The following is a 24736-nucleotide window of genomic DNA, read 5'->3' as shown; positions in this document are numbered from 1 at the left end:
ATGGACTCCTCAGTATATTGCAGGTTTCTGTGGCCGATAAATACTCTTTTACTTGTTTCAGTCATTTGACTGTGGCCATGCTGGAGCACCGCCTTTAGTCGAGCAAATCGACCCCAGGTCTTATTCTTTGTAAGCCTAGTACTTATTCTATCGGTCTCTTTTGCCAAACCGCTAAGTTACTGAGACGTAAACACACCAGCATCAGTTGTCAAGCGATGTTGGGGGGACAATCACAGACACACACAAATACACACATATATATACATATATACAACGGGCTTCTTTCAGTTTCCGTCTACCAAATCCACTCACAAGGCTTTGGTCGGCCCGGGGCTATAGTAGAAGACACTTGCCCAAGGTACCACGCAGTGGGACTGAACCCGGAACCATGTGATTGGTAAGCAAGCTACTTAACACACAGCCACTTTATATTTTTTTTAATTTGAATTATTTCTGTGGTAAAATAAGCGTTTTCACATCTAAAAATTAACAAATAAATAAATAAAAATACAGTACAGTACTGCACTATATAACCCATTAATTAAAATATATTAAAAAGAAAATACGTAGTGACAGATAGGCGCAGGAGTGGCTGTGTGGTAAGTAGCTTGCTAACCAACCACATGGTTCCGGGTTCAGTCCCACTGCGTAGCATCTTGGGCAAGTGTCTTCTGCTATAGCCCCGGGCCGACCAATGCCTTGTGAGTGGATTTGGTAGACGGAAACTGAAAGAAGCCTGTCGTATATATATATGTATGTGTTTGTGTGTCTGTGTTTGTACCCCCTAGCACCGATGCTGGTGTGTTTATGTCCCCGTTACTTAGCGGTTCGGCAAAACAGACCGATAGAATAAGTACTGGGCTTACAAAGAATAAGTCCTGGGGTCGAGTTGCTCGATTAAAGGCGGTGCTCCAGCATGGCCACAGTCAAATGACTGAAACAAGTAAAAGAGTAAAAAGAGTAAAGAGTGTACCATAGATAAGTAAACAAAGAATCGCTCATGCTGTATGGAAAACAAAACTCGGGAGGCGAGTGCGTGGTGGTGTTTTGCATTTATAATATAATAAATATATACAGATTATAAAAATAATAGAAAAGATTATAAAAATAATAGAAAAAATACACAGTACTGCTTCTACTTTGCGGAATTCCACCTGTTGTTGGGGGTTTTGGAACATAACACCCACGATGGTTGAGGGATTACTGTATACATAATTGATATGAACTGCGAATGATAACATCAATGTTTCGTCCGTTTATGTTTCAAGCAATTCGTTGAATTACCTTCAGGCAACAAACTTTCAAATTTGGAACCTTTATTTCTAAAGTAGCTGGTTAAATGATTAGGTATGATCCACATATCTCCTGCTCCAGATATTTGATACTTCCATCTAGTTGAGAAGCACATGAGACACATATATACAGTAGTTTAGAATATGGGTGCAGTTTGACTATTTAGGCATGTTACTTATTTTCCTCTCCTATTCTACCTGTTCCTGAAAAAATAAGTGTGTGTATGTGTAATAGTCTGTCCGGAAAGAAGCTGGATTTTGAAAACAGCATGCTTATTATTTAACACATTGTGTTCACAGTAATGCTATGTTTAGGTAATCTTAATCTTCAATCTTATAATAATCATATCATGCCACATCTACACATGCTACTAGGCGGCGAGCTGGCAGAATTGTTAGCACGCCTAGTGGTATTTCGTCTCTCTTTATATTCTGAGTTCAAATTCCACCGAGGTGAACTTTGCCTTTCATCCTTTTGGGGTCAATAAATTAAGTACCAGTTACATATTGAGGTCGAGCTAATCGACTGGCCCCCTCCCCCAAAATTTCGGGCCTTATGCTTAGAGTAGAAAAGAATATATTATATTCTTTAAGGTGACGAACTGGCAGAAACGTTAGTACACCAGGTGTACACCATCTGTCTTTGTGTTCTGAGTTCAATTTCCACCAAGGTCAGCTTTGCCTTTCATCCTTTCGGGGTCAATAAATTAAGTACCAATAAATTAAGTACCAGTTGTATCCTGGGATCAATCTAATTGACTGGTGCCTTCCCCCAAAATTTCAGGCCTTGTGCCTAGAGTAGAAAGCAAAAAGATCTATACATCCTACATTGAATGTTTAGTGCTGTTGATGATTTGCCACAAGTGGAACACTGAAAGATTTGGAGGAGCAATGTGTTGGCATGAAATTCTGTTTCAAATTAGAAAAAATTCATTTATGGTGTTGTTGAGATTTCTCTAATATTGCAACAGGAATATAGAGAGGCCTATTTGATCCATACATAATGCCATGAGTATTTCAAATGGATGTACATACAATCCTTGATGCTGCGACATGACAGTGCATCTGCTCATGTGTCATTCTTTATTCTGTGATGCATGAAATGATTCTTGTCCTTCTAGTTACCCTTCTGGCTGAATTTGGCTCCTCTCGATTTGTCTCATTTCTCAAAGTTGAGATCCGCATTGAGGGAGGCTACTGATTTCAGTCAACATAGAAATCAAAGAAATTTCATTTCAAGAATTGTTCTCTAACCCTGAAAACACATTTTAAGTCATGTTATGAAACTAGGGAAAAAGAAAACCTACCGAGAGAGAGAGAGTGTGTGTGTGTGTATATATATATGTATATCTTTATATATAAAAGTCTGTCTCCTACGATTTAGATTCCTAACTACTCCCACATTTTGCGGTGCAGTTTAACCAAAACCGGTTATCTTATAGTCGTGATTCATATCGAGCCCTTCTGGGTATTAGCGCGCGTCTACGATGAGTCTACGATTTAAAAAAAAATTTACCATTTTTTTCCATTTTAATGCATTTTTTTCGCTAGTATATAAGGGAAGTAACTCTCTAAAAATGTCTACGATGAGTCAACGATTTAAAAAAAATTTACCATAATTTTTTTTCCATTTTAATGCATTTTTTTGCTATTTTTTGGCTATAACTCTCTAAAAATGCTTATATAGTTATTTCCCTTACAAACCCGAGCAACGCCGGGCGATACTGCTAGTATATTTATATATCAACAGTGGAGGGGACTATTTTAGAGGAAGACAAATCAGATTAAAATGTAAGTAAAGCAATTAATTTCTTTTTTTTAAATTTGGTTTCATTTGGGACAGGCCTTTATGTGTGTGTGTGTGCGTATACACACGCACACACACACACACGCACATACACAGATATATATATTATCTTGCTGAAACACTGTAAATGTTTCAATGCTTGTGCATAATGTCAGCTACTGTATGGAAAAGATTTAGATATCACTGAATGGTAATTATGAAGTTTTTGGTCTACATCACTCTCTCTCTCTCTCTCTCTCTCTCTCTCTCTATCAAGTATAAAGATAAGTAAATACACACGCTCACGAATCTACAGAGATTTAAATTTCTTTGTTGATAACTTCAATTACTTAATCAAACCAATCATATCTAACCTTTTATTGCTATTTTATGATTTTGTATGAAATTATCTGAATTCATTAGCTAAGAAAGATAATCATTAATACCTATGGGAAATGAAAAATAATTTTCTATCAATGGTTTCCTTCATGACGCTGTAAATTTAGTACAGATACTACAGTACTATATTTCAAACACAGCTGGCTTGAGATATATTTTAGAGCTTACCTCACCAGAAGGATTTTATTTGAAATTTAATGTTTTCTGTTTTGGTTCTGATAATTTTGCTGTATTTTATATATCACCACTAATATCAATGACGTTATTTTTAATGAGAGCAGCCTTTCCTTGAGAAAGTAAATAATACATTGAGATTTCGGTTTACCATGGAAAGACTACTTTTAATAAAGCAGACCTGTGCGATTATAGACTGCTGTGTAAGCATGTCTGATAATTTTATCAGATATTGCTGACAATCATTGAAACGGCAGCCAAACACCAACTTTTTTTGTTCATTCTAATTCAAAGTCTGTGAGTTGCGGTGGTGGAAAAGAATCTGTAAAAGAAAGAATCACTGTGTATGAAGAAATAATAAATTAAAATAAGTTCACTCATTGAAATAAAATACTTGTATCAATATTGCTTTTTTTTTTGCTTTTTTCCATCCACTCTTTTATGATAAAATATATATTTGTCTGTAGAGGCGGCAAGCACGCCGGGCGAAATGCGTAGCCGTATTTCATCTGCCGGTACGTTCTGAGTTCAAATTCCGCCGAGGTCGACTTTGCCTTTCATCCTTTCGGGCTCGATAAATTAAGTACCAGTTATGCACTGGGGTTGATGTAATCGACTTAATCCATTTGTCTGTTCTTGTTTGTCCCCTCTGTGTTTAGCCCCTTGTGGGTAGTAAAGAAATATATATATTTGTCTGTAGTTATGTATGTGTATATGTGTACACACTCACTCCTGAAATTAAATAAATTAAAAACACGCTTAATAATGGGTAATTTGTTTGAAATTTCCATTATGGTGTGTCATTTAATTTTGAAAAAAAGACTTCTATAGAAATATGTCCGCACAATATTAAAAGTTAATACATTTGATCTGATATACATTATCCCCATTTCATTATGCAGTAACAACAGGAGAGAAGATACATCAGAAAATTGGACTGGAGATATATGCTGTTACAATTTTTTTCTTTTCTCATAGAAAACATTTTAGTTGTTTTGTTTAGATACATACAGCAGGTTAAGTTCCTAACCACACAACTTCAGGCTCAGGCACAATGTGTGGCTGTGTGGCCCCTCAAACTAGTGTCTTCTACTACAGCTCTGGCCCAACCAAACTTCATGAGAGAATTTAGTTGATGGAAATTCAAATAAACCTCTGTGTGTGTGTGTGTGTGTGTGTGTGTGTGTGTATCCTTGCCTTGCCTTGATAGCAGATAATGGTTCGGAGTGTTAGTTATAGAAGTGCTGTTATTTGTTTCCAGTTTTCCATAAAAGTGTGTCAGATCATGGAGAAATATCACCCTACTTGGAATCAGGTGAGGACTAGTAACAGGGAAAACATCCAGCCATAGAAAAATCCGAAAAAAAATTTCCATCAGACCCATGTTAGCTTGGAAAAATGGATTTTAAAATGATGATGAAATCAGTTTTTTTCTTCTTTCTAGCACAAAAATGGTGGATCAGTCATCTTATAAAGGTTAAAATGAATCTCCATTTTTACAGAATTAGCAAGAATCTTCCTATTCTCTTTTCTCTTTTTTCTCTTTTACTTGTTTCAGTCATTTGACTGCGGCCATGCTGGAGCACCGCCTTTTAATCGAGCAACTCGACCCCGGGACTTATTCTTTGTAAGCCCAGTACTTATTCTATTGGTCTCTTTTGCCGAACCGCTAAGTGACAGGTACATAAGCACACCAGCATCGGTTGTCAAGCAATGCTAGGGGGACAAACACAGACACACACACACACACACACATATATATACATATATATATACATATATACGACAGGCTTCTTTCAGTTTCCGTCTACCAAATCCACTCACAAGGCTTTGGTCGGCCCGAGGCTATAGCAGAAGACACTTGCCCAAGGTGCCACGCAGTGGGACTGAACCTGGAACCATGTGGTTGGTAAACAAGCTACTTACCACACAGCCACTCCTGCGCCTATTGAAGATTTCTGCAGAATTTAACTTTTCAGGAAGTATTCATTGACTAAATGTTGCTCTAATTATCTGAACAACTTTCAAATCTGCCTCACTGTAGACTTAGCTGTCATGTATTAAATACTAAACGGTGCATTGATATTAGTTAATACAAAGTCTTTTCCCTTCCCTTGAAATTGCTGGCCTTGTGCTAAACATTAATGTTAGAAAGGCGGAAATGGTGGAGTAATAGAATAAGGAATGTCTTAGAGTATTTAGTTTTGTCCCTTTGCATTCTGGTTTCAATTATCACCAGATTGACTTGTCCTTTCATCTCTCCAGTGTTGATAAAATAAATACCAGACATGTACTGGGATTGATTTAATAACTGTTCCCTCCCACAAAAATGTATTGCCTTGTGCCAATGTTGTTATAATTATTATCAACAAATCTACATAGAAGGACAATATCATCTCTGCTTCTGCATACCAGCCTTGCTAAAACTATGCTACTGCATGAGTGAATCTAACATTTTTTTAATATATCTATAGTTTGGAAGAAATGACAAGCCAAGCATTCTTGGTCTAATCTTATGGAATTTCATTATGTCTATGTTTCTTTGCAAATACTTAACTTGTTGAAAATAGAATATATGTTGACTTAACAATTTATAGACACTTTTTCACATGTAAGCATTGGAATTCTTTTTTTTTTTACTTTTAGAATTTATACAGAACAGAACTATAAACTCAAAATGGAATTTGTTTACTACTTTGGTATTTGATGCTTTGGAACATCCCTTAAGTTTAACCCTTTAGTGTTCAGATTACTCTGTTAAATGTAATGCTTTTTTTTATTAAAATTGTTTTTAATTAATCCTGCATTATCTTATAGCTTTTGAGGTTTCAGTGATGTGATTGTTTATTTTTAGAATGTCAATGTAGATTAGGTGTGAGAGGCCAGATATCGCCGGTTTGAATATAAAACATAGAATATTTGGGCCGGATATGTCCAGTTTAAACACTAAAGGGTTAAATACTTTTGTTAGTTTTTTTTTAATAATTTTTTGTTCCTGAAAGTTATATATATTTGTACATTTATCTTTCAGTGAATGCTTAAACAAATAATGATAATGAAACACAACTGGTTTCTGGTAGATTATTTCCTAATTAAATGCTTTATAATTTGTTGTTGCAGAAATAAATAAAATCAAACGGCTTCTTCAAGAAAGCGAACTGGAGAGGAATCATTGGAAATCTCGTTACGATTCAACTTCACTTGACTGTCAGAATGAAAAGCAGGTTAATATTTCAGTCACTTTTCTTATTCTCCTTTCAATTTTTATTCATCTATTCTACATTGAAAATGATTTGATTTGTAACTGACTTGGCAATCAGCATGTAAGATAATCTTCTAATAGACCTCAGGCACAAGTTATGCAATCACCATCCAAATTTTTCATATTTCTTTTGCTAGAAATTTTCAGTTTAATTTCCATTTCCCAATCACAATGCCTTCAATATCTTGTCCTGACTGATCCCATTATTATCATCATCATCATCGACATTATCATTTTTAACCCTTTAGTGTTCGCATTATTCTGCCAAAATTAATGCTTTTTTATCCACATTGTTCCCTGGTCTGGTGGTACGTAAAAAGCACTATCCGACTCGTGGCCGATGCCAGTGCCGCCTCCGCTGGCTTCCGTGCCGGTGGCACGTAAAATACACCAATCTGACCGTACAACAGGCACCCATGCCAACCCCCTTGCTTGCGAAGACATGTTGGGGCAAGCGAAATCGAAATCGAATTGAACCAGCCAGGATCCCTGGTCTGGTGGTACGTAAAAAGCACCATCCGACTCGTGACCGATGCCAGCACCGCCTCGTCTGGCTTCCGTGCCGGTGGCACATAAAATACACCAATCCGACCGTGGCCGTTGCCAGCCTCGCTTGGCACCTGTGCAGGTGGCACGTAAAAAGCACCCACTACACTCACGGAGTGGTTGGCGTTAGGAAGGGCATCCAGCTGTAGAAACACTGCCAGATAAGACTGGAGCCTGGTGCAGCCTTCTGGCTTCCCAGATCCCCGGTCGAACCGTCCAACCCATGCTAGCATGGAGAACGGACGTTAAACGACGACGACGACGACGATTGTTTTGAACTAATCATGCATTATCTTGTAGTTATGAGATTTTGATGAGGTAGCTGTTCATTTCTCAAACGATATTGTAGGGTTGGTGTGAAAGACCAGATCTGGCCAGTTTGAACATAGAACAGGTAGAATACTTTTGGCCGGATATGGCCGGTTTAAATGCTAAAGGGTTAAGGTGGTAGAGTCATTAACATGCTGGACATGCTTGGTAGCATTTTGTCTATCTTTATGTTTTGAGTTCAAATTCTTCTGAGGTCAACTTTGCCTTTCATCCTTTCAAGGTTTCTAAAATAAGTACCAGCTGAGCACTGGGGTTGATATAATCAACTACCCTTCCTCTCCCAAAATTTCAGGCACAAAGCCTGAAATTTTGAGAGAGGGAGGATACAAGATTACATTATTGTTACTTTGTTTTATATGAGTTATGCCAAGTTTCACCCACAAGCCCCAAAGAACTGCAAGTTGGACATTTTACTATGGGTATTATTTTTATAACTAGCAAAGGTGTAGTTTATGTGAAGGAGGCCAGAATCTGAGAACTATTATTTCAGTTTTTATAGAGTTTTAAGAGAATCAGGTATTTTCAAGTTGACAATGTTTTTCTTAGGATTTCAGTACCATGAGAACAATGTTTTGTAGTTCTGTTGCCTTGGAGTTTCTTGATATTTAGCCATAGTGTTCAAGAGCACTCTTTGGTATTGTCCCCAAAGCTCTGAGGATTACAGGCACAGTTGTTCTTAGAGGCTGCATTTTTGAAACCTCTGCTTCAAAGTTCTTATATTTTCTTAATTTTTCAAATAATTTTATGAAGCATTTCAATCTGCTGGCATTAACACATCTATGAGCAGGCATGTTTTGTCAATGTGATTTTTTTTTTCATAATATCTAGTCTTTGCCTGTATAGCACAATCAGTTTGAATACTAAAATCTCAGAGAATGGTGATATCGTCATTTTCTACTATTTTGGCAGGTTTATGTTTCCACCAGTTCTTCTCATATGGGAGTCCAAACTTATGGCATATAAATCAGTGCATATATTGGCCATTTCTATCATGGTGAATAATGTATTCATTTGAAGCTAGCATAGAGCAACCAGAAAGGAGGTAGTCAATTGTTTTCTTGGTTGTACCACAAAAGTGGCAGGCAGGTAGGGTCTGCACCATTTTTAGAAATGCTTGCTTGGTAGTTTCTTAATCTGCTATAATGAAACCCTTTGATCTGATTTAAGTCCAGATGCAGCCAACTATTGATGGGTCACATTTGTATTTATATCCAGTTTTTACTATTATTATGATTATCAAGACCTTTGCTGTGCTTGAGAAGACTCATCAGGCTAAATGAAATCATAGTGTGGACACATAAAAGACACCCATTACACTCTTGGAGTGGTTGACATTAGGAAGGGCATCCAGCTGTAGAAACCAGACCAAAACAGACGGAACCTGGTGCTGCTCTCCAGCTTACCATTTCCAGTCAAACTGTCTAACCCATGCCAACACAGAAAGCAGATGCTAAATGATGATGATGATTAATGGTAGTGGATTGGTAGAACTGTTAGAATATCAGACAAAATCCTTGCATTATTTGTCCTGTCTCTTGATATTCTGAGTTCAAATTCCACCAAGGTCACCTTCCCTTTGCCTTTCAACCCTGATACTAAGAAAATAAAGTATCAGTGAAGCACTGGGGCTGATGTAATTGACTAACAGAGCGATACATTGGATGATGTAGTCCTTGATATGCAATGTGCTTAAAAAAAAAACGAAATGCCATCACCGGAATACTTTTGATCATAGCTTTGCTCATTTGGAACTGACTTGGATCTAATCAACAAACTTACAATTAGTATAATCTTCTACTTCTTTCAGGAACCTCAAAGACTCTTTTCTTTTTTGTATTTCTTGGTCTCTTCTCATGCTTTTTTTGCATTAAAGTATTTCTCAATGGGTAGATCATTTCAATAATCTGTATTTTACCTCTTGGAATTATTTTCTAAAATTAAATCTCATCTTCTGTTGATGATTGTTTTGCATATATTCAAAATCCCAGTATAGTTAATTTTCCTTATTTTTCATCATGGTCCATTTATCCCATCTGGTTTTATACTGCACTGGATTTCTTTTAAAAAGAACATCAATGCAATTTTAATATCTCCTAACATAATCATCTCCATTTAATATTTTACACCCAGGCAGCAAATGATTTTCTGTTTCCTTGCATGGTTTACACATATACGATATCACTTTCATGCTTCTTTATTTTTTATTTTTCCTCTTGCTTGTATGATTTGTTTCTGAATGTTAATGAACTAACGAGGGAGTGTTTGCATCTTTTATCTTTCACTGGTTTCAGTCACTGGATTGCAGATTTTTTTGTTGAAAAATTCAACCCCAGTACTTATTTTAAAGTTTGGCACTTATTCTATTGGTCTCTTTTGCCAAATAGCTAAGCTATGGAGACATAAACAAGCCAATGCCAGTTGTCAAGTGGTGGTGGTGGACAAATAAATGCATATGTGTGTATGTATATATATACAATTGCAGTGTGGAAGGTGTTTATAAGCTATTTAAACACACAAAAACCATTAGATTCACTTCAACATTTAAATTTAATTTGCCAAATATTTTCGTTGCTTTGAGACCATGACCTTTTCATTGACAAAATTCCATGCTGCATCTCATATATATATATATATATATATAATGGGCTTCCACACAGTTTCCGTCTATCAAATTCATTCACAATATATGATTTTGTGTGCGTATCCTCATAATAATCATTGCTTAATATCTATCTTCCATGCCAACATGTGTTGGATACTTCAATAGAATCTAACAAGCTACAGGATTGCATTGAACTCTAATGTCTGTTTTAGCATGATTTCTATGGAGAGAAGCCCTTCCTAATGCCAGTAACTTCACCAAATGTACTGAGTGATTGTGTTTTTTTTTCATGGCATTGACAGTAGTGAGTTCACGAAGTAACTCATATGACAAGACCCCTTAACTGGATGGGGTGTGTGGTATTGACAGTTGGCTTTATGCCAGAAGAGAGGGGATACATGGTTACCTCAGCTGAAAAGAGGAAAGAGATGGTGGAGATGAAGGGTCAAGGCATACTCTCCAAGTACAACAAGGTGAATGTAAGAGAGGATTGGAAAGGGTGGCTCAGCTTGCAAGAGTGAGAAAGCAAAGGGACTTAGACAGATGGGGAACACAAGTGGAGGCATGGTCAGTGGTGGATGTCAGTTTGGGAAAAAAATTACTGTGGATGCTGAGAGTAGACACATTGCTAGTGTGAACCATTCAAGCCTTGTACAGGAGTACTGCCAATAACATGAGAGCTAGCAATGAGTACAGCCATGAATTTAGTGTACTGGTAGTTCACCAGAGCCTGGTTATTAGTCTCCTTCTATATATCATAGTCATCCAGGCCCTAATAGGGGACTTTAAGACCAGTTACTCATGGGAGATCCCCTATGCTGATGTTCTTGTTCTTATAACTCATCATACTGACATGGGTCACCACAGTCCAAGTCAGTTTTTATTAAATATAGCTACCCTTATAGAAGAGTCTGAGAACCACAACTTGCTGGTATTTGTATTCCTCTCATCAATATACCTTGTGAAAGATGTATGCACCAGCAAGGAAACTGTTAAATTGTACCTTCTGGTATTTGTTCCACATATGTTTCCTGGACAGTCCTTCATTTCATTCATCATCACAGATGCACTGGGCCAGTGATTTGGCTGTTGGAAGACCTATAGCTAACAAAAGGCAGCATAAAAATGATTGGATTGTGTATCAATAAGGATAGTAAAGTGTGAGTTGTTGGTGTTGAACCAATAGAGTAAGGAATTGGGGAGAACTCTGATACATATTGCAAAGTTTTCATTCAGCTTTCATTCTATATTTTGAATAATGAAGTCTAACATCATTTGCTGCTGTGTATATTAATTTAGGTGATTTTCATAAAAGTTTTTCAATATAAATCACTTGATATATAAACAATGCTTTGTTACTATTTAGAGTCAATTTATAATTTTCATTGGATTTTAATTGGTTATAATTGCTATTTTGGGGAAATTATTCTTTGTTTTTGAAAATTTGCTCACTTGGTTTTGGTTTCTGTAATACATAAAATAAGCTTAAAACTGTGTATTTAATGTTGTGTCTGGGGAGAGTCATTTTCTTTTTGTGCCTTATAATTTAACATACTTACTGGTAAAATTTCCACTTATTCCTTATTTTTATTTTCCAAAAATCTTTGTTGCGTCTTGCAACCTTTTCAATAGTCTTGACTCTTGTGTATTTAATATTTAAGGCCTACATTGTATGTAGTTGTTAAGTACATTTATTCTTCCAGTTTCTCTTGGAAAACTCTTCTGACATTCATAATGACATAGGTTTCTTTTGAAAAACCAAGAAATACTTTTATTTTTAACATTTGTTTAGTTTTAGGATTGTAAGCCCTTGCATGCTATTGTGTTGTATTTTATTTTTAGCTAGTTTCTTGTTTTTCCACTGTAATTAATATAAAATCTGTTTACTGCAGCTTCCTATCTTTTGTATCATCACTTAAAAGTATCCCTAAAGATTTGTAATCCTTTCTCTCCAATTCTACTAACCGAATTCTGCTACTTAATTTTCCTTTTACTTCTGTGTCTTACCAACCTCTGGCACTTGAAAATCTAATTTTACTAATCTTATCTAGTTCTCTTTCCTTATTAATTGATAATAAGGTTGCATATTCATAGATTATGTAGATGATTTTTTTTTCTCTCTACAAAGCCATTGTTGTTTAAAAGCCAGATTCCAAGATGCATTTTGGTTTTGGGGTAGTCACTCTCAGGTCTAAATCAAATAGAACTGAAATAATTAAAGCCTAGAATAATTGGCACACTGATCAATACTTAAAAAGAAATATTTTTCTGTTCTGAATGTAGAGTTACTAATTTGTTTGACTTAGTCTGGCAATATCTGTACTTGTTACCTATCTTTGAATAAGTAGATATTTTAAGCAAACAAAGCCATCTCATATTTTTCTTTGTTTAATATATTTGAGTTTTCTTTGCATTTAATTGTGAGACAATTATTCCTCCAAAATATCTTTTTAAGATCTGAAGTGCTTTTGATGTCAAGCAAAGTATATCTATTTTTTTTAGAAGCTCTTGAAAAATAATTGTTATATGAATAAAAGAGCTGGTCAAGAATAGACTACAAGTAAAATTAGTACTTGAGATGGCTCTTATTTCATACACAGGATGCCATAACGACTAAATATATACACTCTGGAGTGACCAAAGGCCAAAATTATTTCCCTTTCAATTTATTTTTTATCTTATTTTCTATCATATGCTTCAGTCTTAAGCATACTTACTCCTCTCAGTTTACAGTTGACACTAGTAATCTGATTTTAGTCTTCTTATAAACTGCTTCTGAATAATGACTTTATATTTCCACTTGTAGTACTATTGAAAAAAATCTGCGCTGAGTCTTCAGCTAATGTCAATGAGAAACATGACAAAAATCTGTGTAGCAACAATTGTAGTTGTCTCAGGAAGTTGATATATATATATATAAAACAAAAAAAAATTACATCGTATACTTTTATACTGAGAAGGTTAAACATACTTTTCCCTACGTGCAGTACTTTTAAAATGTCTGCTACAGTTGTGTATACTTATAAGGCCAGTCAAATGATTTCCTTTAAATTGCTGAATTAGTTTATTTTTTAATTGATATGACCAAAAGGATACTGCAAAGTACTATTAGATCTTATTGTTTCTGTGTTATAAATTGCTTGTAGATAATAAACAATCTAACAGCAATCTAATGATTAGAACATTTTCTTTTTCCCCACTTTATAAATAATTAAATTTTTATATAGCAATATTAAGATTAAACTTCTATTTTTATAGCCTTTATTTTTTTTTTATTTACATCTTGATCTGTTAATTTGTTCATTCATAATCTAGCCTTCATATAAGTTATTTCTTACTTGAATTAGCATTTTAAAAAATCCTGTCTACTATACTACCTTTTTGAATAAGGCTTTGAATTATTCTTACATTTATATTTGAAAATTAGAATGTGTAAAAAAAACTGAATACTAATGATATAGCAAATCAAATTTGTTCTATAAATATTGGTATTTCAGATTTATATAGTTTCTAAAAACTATTCTTTATTTAAGCCAACGAATATATATTTCTTTATAATTACTAAGTGATTCAGACACTTATACTTTGGCAAGTTGTATGATAATAGACATTTCTAATAAACTTCAATGAAAGTTAAACATGTGGTGGTTAAATGAAAGTTAAACAGCGGTGGTGCCCCAGCATGGCCGCGGCCTTCGGGCTAAAATAATTTTAAGGATTTAAGGATTTATGTCTGTAGTTATCTCTTGTGCTTGTTGATGGAAATAAGGAAAAAGAAATAAAATATTCTTCGTTGTCTAATATATTTTTTTCTTTCTCAGCATATTTGATTCTACATTAGTTTTTTTTAATTCTCCAAGCATGTTTTCAACCACTTAAAACATTTGTCTTAATTTTGTTGAAATAAAAAGTATTTTAAAGCTTCCTGTTTCATTATGTAAAGAATTTACTGCTTTAAACATTTGTGACTTTTCATAAAATGCACACTGTTTACACGAGTATTTTAATTCTTATTAGAATAGCAAGAAAGACTCTAGTGAGTTTTTAAACCCTCTTTAATCTCCATTAGCTGGAATAGAAATCTACATCAAAATTTTAAGATTTTTAACATTATAAAAAGTCAGGTTAGTCTCATATTCTCCTTATATTCCCAGCAGCTCAGTTAACATGAGTCTTTTTTTATGGCTATAAGGCTAGACACCCTTAAGGCGGTGAGCTGGCAGAAATGTTAGCGCGCTGTGCAAAATGCTTAGCGGTATTTCGTCTGTCATTACATTCTGAGTTCAAATTCCGCCGAGGTCGACTTTGTCTTTCATCCTTTTGGGGGTCGATAAATTAAGTACCAGTTTCGCACTGGGGTTGATGTAATCAACTTAATCCCTTTGTCTGCCCTTGTTTGTTCCCTCTATATTTAACCCCTTGTGGGCAGTAAAGAAATATATAAGGCTAGACACCCTTCTTAATGCCAAACATTTTACATAAGTTCTGAGTGCATTTTATTATGGCACCAACACTAGAGTTACTGCCTTGTCACAAGTAAGAGTGAAGAACCCTCTCTATTTCACATTGTATCTGTTTATTTGTGAATCACTTGACAAGTACCTCTTCTATATTGGATGCATTCTATCACCACATCAACGCTGGAGAGGAAAGGCTAAAGAATCCTCTAAACCACATTGTTTCCACTTTTTCAAAGCAACCCAACTAGGAGGATGAATACAAGACAGTGGTGAAAAATACTGGATTAGTGCAAGAAGGTAAAAGAAGAGTTGATGGTTGAAACAGTGTAAAAATGAAAGGGTGGTAAAGGTAGGAGAGATGGAAGAAAGACAGTGATAGATAGCTACATCTTGGTTGTTGGTAAGGAGACTGAATAGAAGAAAATGTTGGCTTGCAATAAGAAAGGATAATAGAAGGGAGATTGAATATGAGCAGATCCTGTTCCATGCCTCATTACACAGGTGGCATGGCTCAATGATAGGTCAGACAGTGAGTGAGAGATGAGAGAATAATGAAGACAGTGGCAGGGCAGAAGATGGAGGCGTAATAAAAATGTAAAAGACAAGAAGCCAAAATGTAGATATTCATCCTGTTTGCTTCCTAACCACCTGGTTTGGGGTTCAGTCCCACAGCATGGCACTTTGGGCATGTGTCTTCAACTAGAGTTTCAGGCCACCCAAAGCCTAATGAGTGGGTTTGATAGACAGAAATTGAAAGAAGCTTATTGTACATATACGTGTGTACACTTATGTGTGTGTTTGTGTGTACCCTTGTCTTGACATTACATGATGGCTGCTAAATGAACGTCTTCATCGTCATCATTGTACTAGCAATGATATTTATTTTCACTCTTCCATGGAAATATGTTTGGCTATGGGGAAATATTAATTTGCTTGGAAACAGGTAATAAGTGTTGTTAACAGAAAGGGTATCGAGCCCAAACATGGAAAAGTGGCCATGAAGTGATGTTGATGACCAACTTCCTTCACCACCACCAATTTCACTTCAATTTTGTCATGATTGCAAGGGTTGGATGAATGTTTGCTTGCATAGCACTTAGTCTTTCTTTGAGGTCATTTGTCATCTCCATTTTTAAAAAAGTTCAGCCTCTTAAGATCAGTCTTCATTTTGACCCATGTCTTCCGATGTCTCCCACTTCCATAGTTTTCGTCCACTTTTAGCCCTCAGTACTTCTTTACACAACTAACATTCTCCATATACATCGCATGCCTGTACCTGTGTAGTCTTTTCCTTTGCACACCGTATTTAATTCCTCTTCGATCTAGCTTTGCTTTCAGCTCATTTGTGCACTGTCGCTCATGCATATTATCACTACACATCGAGCAGAGTATGTTTACCTCGTTTCTTTCTGACCTTCACAAATCCTCAACATTAAAGACCCACATCTCATTGCCATGCAGCATTGCACTCTATACACATGCATCATACAAAATGCCCTTCACTTTGAGAGAGAGAAAGCTTTTGATGCCAGCAGAAGTTTTATCTCCTTGAACTTTTTCCATGTCTTTCTTACAATGACTACATCGAGGGAGCCTTCCAAGCATCTGAAGGAATTTTTCTTGTATACATTTACTGCTGTCTGCATCTATCACATAGTAAATCAATCTTCTTTGTCAGCTTGTCTGTGATTCCATTCCAGATCTTGCACAACTAGAACTTACATTGGATACACCTATAAAATTTCTACCTTCTTTTTTTTTGTTATCTAACTCAGCCATTTCTGTGGTGGCATTAGGATCTTCTTCTTTCCTACTTACCAGAAATAAAATGTTACAGAATAATCTGATGTTTCTTTGTTGTTGCTAACACTGAAAAAATCACGTTAGCTTCAATTTAAGAAAGCACAGTATAAAGTCTGAGGTAGATAATTATTTTAAGAAGAAATCACAGTATTTCCATTAATTAATAATCTTTTAATAAGTAATATTAATATGAGAAATTCATTTATTTAGTTTCCTACTAAATTCTGCTTTACTGACATAAAAATACTGTTTACCTTCTGTTTTGTACTAATGTCTACTATCGGTACTTTGGTGTCAATGAAATAGGAATTAACAGGATGCTGTTTACCACCAATACTTTGATAGGTGTCAATGAAGTAAGAACTAACAGGATATATAAGAAGGTTGCTAATTTAAAGTTGGTAAATGGTGGCAGGAATTTCCTGTTACTGGAATAAAGTTTTTACTGAAAGAGATGCAAAAAATAAAAAAAAATACTACTAGCTTATAATGAAACCTGACATTCTTTTAATAGAATGTCTGTAGCTATTGTTATATCACTAAAAATCATAATTCAAAGAGATTTTAGTTTTGGAAGAAATATAAATTTGTCCAGCCAAGTTAGTGTATTTACGATAGCATTTGATGGTTAAAATAACTTACATATATTTTACGTATTGGAGATATCTACAAGAATATCTTTATATATAAAAGTAAGGTTGTGTGTCTGTCTCCTACGATTTAGATTCCTAACTACTCCCACATTTTGCAGTGCAGTTTAACCAAAACCGGGTATCTTATAGTCGTGATTCATATTGAGCCCTTCTGGGTATTAGCGCACGTCTACGATGAGTCTACGATTTAAAAAAAAAATTACCATCATTTTTTCCATTTTAATGCATTTTTTCGCTATTATATAAGGGAAGTAACTCTCTAAAAATGTCTACGATGAGTCAACGATTTAAAAACAAATTTACCATAATTTTTTTTCCATTTTTAATGCATTTTTTTGCTATTTTTTGGCTATAACTCTCTAAAAATGCTTATATAGTTATTTCCCTTACAAACCTGAGCAACGCCGGGCGATACTGCTAGTCTCTAATATATGAAAGAGGTCTTTGTGAAGAGTGCTTTTTGTGGGGAGATGGGTGAGAAAGAGTGTTTTTTAAACTGAAATTCAATTGTTTTTGTTTAAATTCCTGTTTACTGTTCAGTGCTAACAAATATCACTAAAACAAAAATCACCCAATCATTATCATCTTAATGTTCACTGTTCTAAGCTTGCATAGATCAGGTGGAATTCATTGAGGAAGATTTTCTGTGGCAGGATGACTTTCTTGTCACTAACCATCACCTATTTCCAAGCAAGATAATACTTCCCCATGGCTGGACAAGTTTTCAAGGAAATGGACACCACTTGTATGGTGGTGATCCTTGTTTACAACTGCTGTGCAATGTCAAGATGAGGAAGCACGCATACCCACACACACACATACAAAGAGTCAAGTTAAAACATTTATTTTCTCTAGTCATGCAATAACAGTTTTGGAATTAGAATGAAATACTCCTTTAATATTCCGAGCTGTCTGTGATGCTGTATTTCCAAGGAAGAACTCACATTGAGAAGTTGTTCTTATGAAAATCAATATAACAATATAAAACAAACAGCACACGCACTCGTTGCCATCTCCTAATTTTAGTTACTAAATACTAATTCTTTTTTCTTCTCGGTGAAACGTAATACAAGTCATTCTTGTTTTAATTATTTAATAAGAGGAGGAAGAGCAATAGCTATGACCTTCTTTTATGGCCTTCAAGGCTAGTGAGCATACTGGAATCCTAAACCAACTGCTGGTAACAATGGGTTCTCCTCCTAAAGTGCTCAAGAGCTGGGTGGTGGTGTTAACCACACAACCATACTTCACTGCTTCAAATGTAGGCCATAATATTATGTTAGATCTATGCATTTTTTGTTTTATGGTCAAACAAGGGGCAAATTATATTGAAAGCGTTGATGTCTGCATGGAAAAGTAGGAGCAGGAAGGTAATATTAGGGGTGGTTTAACACTTGGGAGAGAGACATATATCATACATATGCATATATACCTATATTTATGATTGTTATGCTTATAGTTGTCTTATCTGATAGTTAAAAGTAACTATGAATCCATATATCTGTCCTTTAAAAGTAAATTATTCATTTAATATAAATATATTCATCATCATCATCATCGTTTAACGTCCGCTTTCCATGCTAGCATGGGTTGGACGGTTCAACTGGGGTCTGGGGAGCCCGAAGGCTGCACCAGGCCAGTCAGATCTGGCAGTGTTTCTACAGCTGGATGCCCTTCCTAACGCCAACCACTCCGAGAGTGTAGTGGGTGATTTTATGTGCCACCGACACAGGTGCCAGACGAGGCTGGCGAACGGCCACGCTCGGATGGTGCTTTTTATGTGCCACCGACACAGGTGCCAGACGAGGCTGGCAGACGGCCACGCTCGGATGGTGTTTTTTTATGTGCCACCGACACAGGTGCCAGACGAGGTTGGCGAACGGCCACGATCGGATGGTATTTGTTACATGCCCACAGCACGGAGGCCAGTCGATGCGGTACTGGCTACGGCCATGTTCGGATGGTTTTCTTATGTGCCACTGGCACTGGTACCACAAAGATATAAATTCCATTGATGTTCATCTATCTTGATTTGGTTTGATGTCAAAGATTATTTTCCTAAACTCTTTGAAGATATTCCTCATTTCTCATATGTTGGTCTCAGAAAACTAATATTTTTGTTTGGCTTTTTGACTTTCTTAGACTGTCATATTTATTTATTTATTGTCAGTATTGTGTTATTTCTTCAGGAATTCTATTTTTCAAATGAATTATTCCTATTCTTCATGCTCTCTTGATATTTTCTTGAAACTTTTTAAGGTAAATGGCCTGAAGAGTTTCTTTAGTATCGCATACTTAGTTGTCAATTGATATTGTAATTTCATTACCATCTTGGTAAACTTTGAGCAATATACATAGGCGCAGGAGTGGCTGTGTGGTAAGTAGCTTGCTAACCAACCACATGGTTCTGGGTTCAGTCCCACTGCGTGGCACCTTGGGCAAGTGTCTTCTGCTATAGCCCCGGGCCGACCAATGCCTTGTGAGTGGATTTGGTAGACAGAAACTGAAAGAAGCCTGTCGTATATATATGTATATATATATGTGTGTGCATGTATGTTTGTGTGTCTGTGTTTGTCCCCCTAGCATTGCTTGACAACCGATGCTGGTGTGTTTACGTCCCCGTTACTTAGCGGTTCGGCAAAAGAGACCGATAGAATAAGTACTGGGCTTACAAAAGAATAAGTCCCGGGGTCGAGTTGCTCAATTAACCCTTTAGTATTAAACCAGCCATATCCGGCCAAAATATTTAATCTGTTTTATGTTCAAACTGACCAGATCCAGGCTCTCACACCTACCCTACAATGTTATTCTACATTAAGTAATTACACCATCAAGATTAAATCAATGTGAATCAATAAGCATTATGTTTGATAGAATAATCAGAACACTAAAGGGTTAAAGGCGGTGCTCCAGCATGGCCGCAGTCAAATGACTGAAACAAGTAAAAGAGTATACTAAATTTAAAAGAACAATCTTCATTAACCATTTTATTACCATATTTCTGTTGAAATACACTGCCTCTGTTTGAATTAATTAAAAAAAATAACAAATAACAAAGAATTTAGCAAAATAACATTGTTATTATGAAACTGGTGTCTGGAACATGAAATTTTAATGGAAGGTATTAATTTAGATCTCTTTAAACCAAGAGCTTTGTATCATAGCTTCAGGCGCAGTCTCAAGCAAGTCGATTTTAAAAGGGTTAATAGCTTTTTCTTATCATAGAAGAACAAAAGTATATTTTAAAGTTGTCGCTGTAGTTTTGCTGTCTTGATAACTTATCCTCTAAAATCACCAAGGATTGCTATAAAATTCTTCTTTGGATCTTTCCTTCAAGTTTACACAATTATTAAAGTAATAACATCAGTCAATTAAAGCAGCTATTTACTTAATTTGCTTCAACTTTATTCTATTTATTGTCTTCCATAAAGCCATTAACTATCTTTTCACTGACTACTAATTTTCCACATTTTATTTTGGCATTAAGGAGAAAAAACTACTGTGTACTGATAACTTTTTTTTTTTCATCATACAAAAGTTCAGTTATTATCTACTTTGTAAAATGCCTTTCTGTTTCTAAACAATTTATGAAGCAATACCAAGAAATAAAGATGAAAGTTAAGAAAGAGCATTTGCAATGATCATTTATATTTCTTTGTTATTATCCTAGCTATTTCTCTTCCTGCTCTTGCTGTGTCCTAGTTCTTCTGTGCTCTTCATCATCACACATTGAACTAAAACGAGATAAACATCTGTTCTTGTTGTCAACATGTATTAAATATGTATGCACAATTACTTTCTTCTTCAACAAAAAAGATTCTTACACGCTATATTTACCATTAGCCCTCTATAAAACATTTCAAAGAAATGAGTTATCATATTTGTTTATCCGTACCAACAATATGACTAAGTATGTTGCCCTTGACTGAATATCACTGTCTTCTCCCTTAATGTAAGACAGCATTAAGACATGAATGATGTTTAAGGCTTGAGGAAACTGATAAGGATCTCTGCCTTAAAGAACAATGAAAAAAAGAAAATGGAAAAATTTGCTCTGTTAAGTTACTCTGTATTCTGCTTGTTATAAAATACCTACAGAAATAAAAGAAATGTTAATAAAATATTCTCATATATTAAGCTCAGTGAAGACAAGGGTTTAATTTTCAGGTTTTATTGTTAAATGTTCTAAAATCTCAGAACTATTATGAAGGTCAGCTTATTTGTTTCTTAGGGTTTGGTTTTGCACCCCTTTTTCCTGCTAAGCATCAATTATCTAATTGCTGCCACACCCAGCATTGAATATTTTATGCAAATAAGTGACCCTAATCTTTCCTAATCATGCATCATCCATGCACAACTCAGTTACCACATCCAAAACCTGCATTGACTCTATAAATGGAAGCCTTGAGAGCATCCTCCAGTGAGGTCATGCCAATGAGGTCGTGCCAATCTGGTCCCTTTAACAGCCAAAAAATTTTAGCGCTATTCATATAAAAGAAAACCACCACTGTATCACAACCCCTTTAACCATGAGCAACTCTCAGACAGAGCCCTCACAGTCACTCTCAGTGCTGGGCCTCATTATCACCAAGGATCTTTTCCTGGTAAAAACAAATTCTTAGCATAGCTAGGACCTCAACCAAAGAATGGCCCCTTGGGACTTGAAGATATTTCAGTCCCCAACAGCTGCTGACACTCTACAAGGCTTAAATAATGGAATTCTGTTACTATGCATATTGATATCCTGGACTGCATCCAGAGAAGAGTCACTCAGCTGCTTTGCATCCCATCTTTACTGGACATCTTCAGCCTCTGATCCACTAGTCATTATCTTTCTATTGCTACTGTAATGGTTTTTACTCCTCAGAGCTAGCTGGTCTTATATATCCACCACTCAGGTGCTCAGATGCTCCACGTATCTTTCCTCACCCTTGTTGCATCCATTCTCTCCCCTACACTAACCTCATTGTGCAAGCCTTTTCCCTTCAGAATATTAGCTCTCTGGAGTCTTCTCTCAGCTCGTGAATTTCTGAAAACATGGAGATTATAAAACAGTGGTTCCCAAAGTGGGCGGTATTGCCCCCCTGGTGGTGGTGGAAAGTTCCAAGGGGGCATTGAAGAAAAGTTAGGAGAAGATGGGGTAGCAATTCATGTAAAAATTGGGGCGATAATGGGGTGGTGGTCCATGTAAAAACAACAAAATATTGGCTTTGTTAGGTAAAGTTTTATTTGTGAAGTAAAGTTGCCTTGAATTTGTTTCAGAAAGAGGTTCACATATGTGATGGTTAGTTGGGGTAGGGTGCAAGGAAGTAACTTGCGTTACATGTCTCTGAACAGTTTCCAGGAGGTCAATGTTCTTAGGAAGGTAGGAGTTCCAGACTGGTGATGCAAATTCCAAGTGTGGCTGCACCATAGCCATATACAGCCTTAAACAGATAGCTGGAAAGCGGCTGACAAAGATCTTTCTGAGTGATGCCAAGACACCCTCAGCCTTCTTGACAATTCTAGAGATGTTTTGTCCAGTGCAAATCGCTGCTGACAGTAATGCCCAGGTCACGTTCACAAGAAGACTTCTTGATATTAGTGTAGTGGAGGGAGTATGTGGACGCTGAGTTTTCCCTCTCAAAATGCATGGTGGTACACTTGTCTACAGCCAGCTTGAGTTGCCAGTCTATGATCCATTGCTACATTGTGTCCAGGTCCGATTGCAGGAAAGGTCTATAATGTTCAGGATCTGACCTTTTTATCTCAAGGTACAACTGGAGGGTGAGGTCTCTGCTTTGAATGTACATATTTCCAGAACACCTTACTGTCAGGGTTGGTTGCTATGCACCATCCAGATTCAAGCGCTGCCCTTTTTGTCACCTGCTTGAGATGGTTGGATGATTTATTGTACTTTTTTCTATTTATATTTGATTTATGCAGTTTGTATTCCCGTTCAGCATTACGACATTCTTTCCTGGCAAGTCTGACTGCTGCAGTCTCCCAAATTGCACTTTTGGGAGGTTTTTTGTGCATACGTGGTACCGATGCTGCACATGCTTTCCATATTGGATTCAATATGTTCTGAAGTATAGTGTTCACATCTCCGGAGTTGTAAAATTCCAGCCAGTTTGGGCACTGTAGCTCAGTGCAGTAAGAATTCCAGTTTGCTTTATCCCAATCAAAGCAAGCAGTTTGGAGATGGCCATGATTTTTGTTACTGCCCATAAGGGACAGATTGGCAATGATTGGCAATGATCAGAGTTTTTAACTATCTTTAAGCTAGAATTGAGCTCACAGAACTTAATTTATAACATAGAATATTAATATTCTGATCCATTGACCTTTAATTGGTAGTTTAACACTTTGTTGCCTTACCACTAAATGATAACTGCAAATAAATGTCTTACAAATAAAGATTTGTGAGCTGATAGATATGTCTATATTTAGAAATATCATCCCTGAAGCTCGTGGTGAATATTTCATCAAACAGAAAAATATATGCAGAGTAGATATTCTTTTATTTTTATTGATCTAAGGCCATGCTGGAACATTACCATATAGAGTATAGTTGATTAATTGATTTGAATACCTAATCTATTAACCTTTGGAAAGTGAAAGACACTGAGAACCTCTTAGACTAATAAACGTCTACAATTACAAAGATAAGTAATCTGAGAAAAATTAATATCCAACAGGAGCTAATAGTTATATCAATTATCTTGCAGATTATCATCTAATTAATCTAAAAATGAATTTAAACTGTTTTCATTCTCACAGTTTAGCAGTGTCTGGATCTGTCGACATCAGCTCCTTTTTGTTACATCCAGTGTCCAACTTTCTACCGACTAAGTATTCTGTTACTGTTAGTGTATGTCTGTTTGCAGCTGTGTGTATTAAAAATTAACTGACCTAAATAATGTCTATAGTGTTTTTAGTTGGGAGAGAAATGCAGTTGTTTTTTACAGACTTATCAAACTTTGCACTTGATTTCTAAACTCATCTTTATTTCACTTTATTCGCTGTTTTTGCTTATTTTCTGCACTAGGAAATTAAAAAAAAAAAAATAGCTTTCACAAAATGGCTTTAAATATTTTCCCTTATTCATTTTATGAATGTTAAAACTCAATACAAACTAATCATATTAGTTATATACAAAGAAACCAGTATTATAATTACTTCTACAAGTATATATATATATATATATACATATATATAAAACAAAATACGTGGGAGTGTTTACATTGCTGTATTCTATTTCAACTGTCCATTTTTGACAGTATGAGACGTAGGTTCCTCTCTATGAAAATATGCAGACTTGCATTTATGTTGTCTTTCTGTAATAGCTATATATTTCCCTATTTTCTATTACTCTTGTTTCTCATCAGAAATTACTTTCTTTATATCTTCCCTTACCAAGCTGGATTTTGCATATATCATGCTGTTT

General features: G+C 35.8%; 1 protein-coding gene across 1 annotated transcript in view; it reads left to right on the top strand.

Annotated features, from left to right (window-relative positions):
* LOC118763576 (heat shock factor 2-binding protein-like) overlaps positions 1-24736 on the top strand; it is a 342154-nt gene that overhangs the window by 75233 nt on the left and 242185 nt on the right. The window contains exon 4 of the mRNA XM_036503167.1: positions 6772-6875. Within this exon, the coding sequence (XP_036359060.1) occupies positions 6772-6875 (104 nt within the window). The remainder of the gene's footprint in view (positions 1-6771; positions 6876-24736) is intronic.

This window comes from Octopus sinensis, linkage group LG5 (genome assembly GCF_006345805.1).
Source record: "Octopus sinensis linkage group LG5, ASM634580v1, whole genome shotgun sequence".
Taxonomy (NCBI): Eukaryota; Metazoa; Mollusca; class Cephalopoda; order Octopoda; family Octopodidae; genus Octopus; species Octopus sinensis.
Note: the sequence above shows the minus strand (reverse complement) of the source record. Positions and strands in the feature narration are given on the sequence as shown.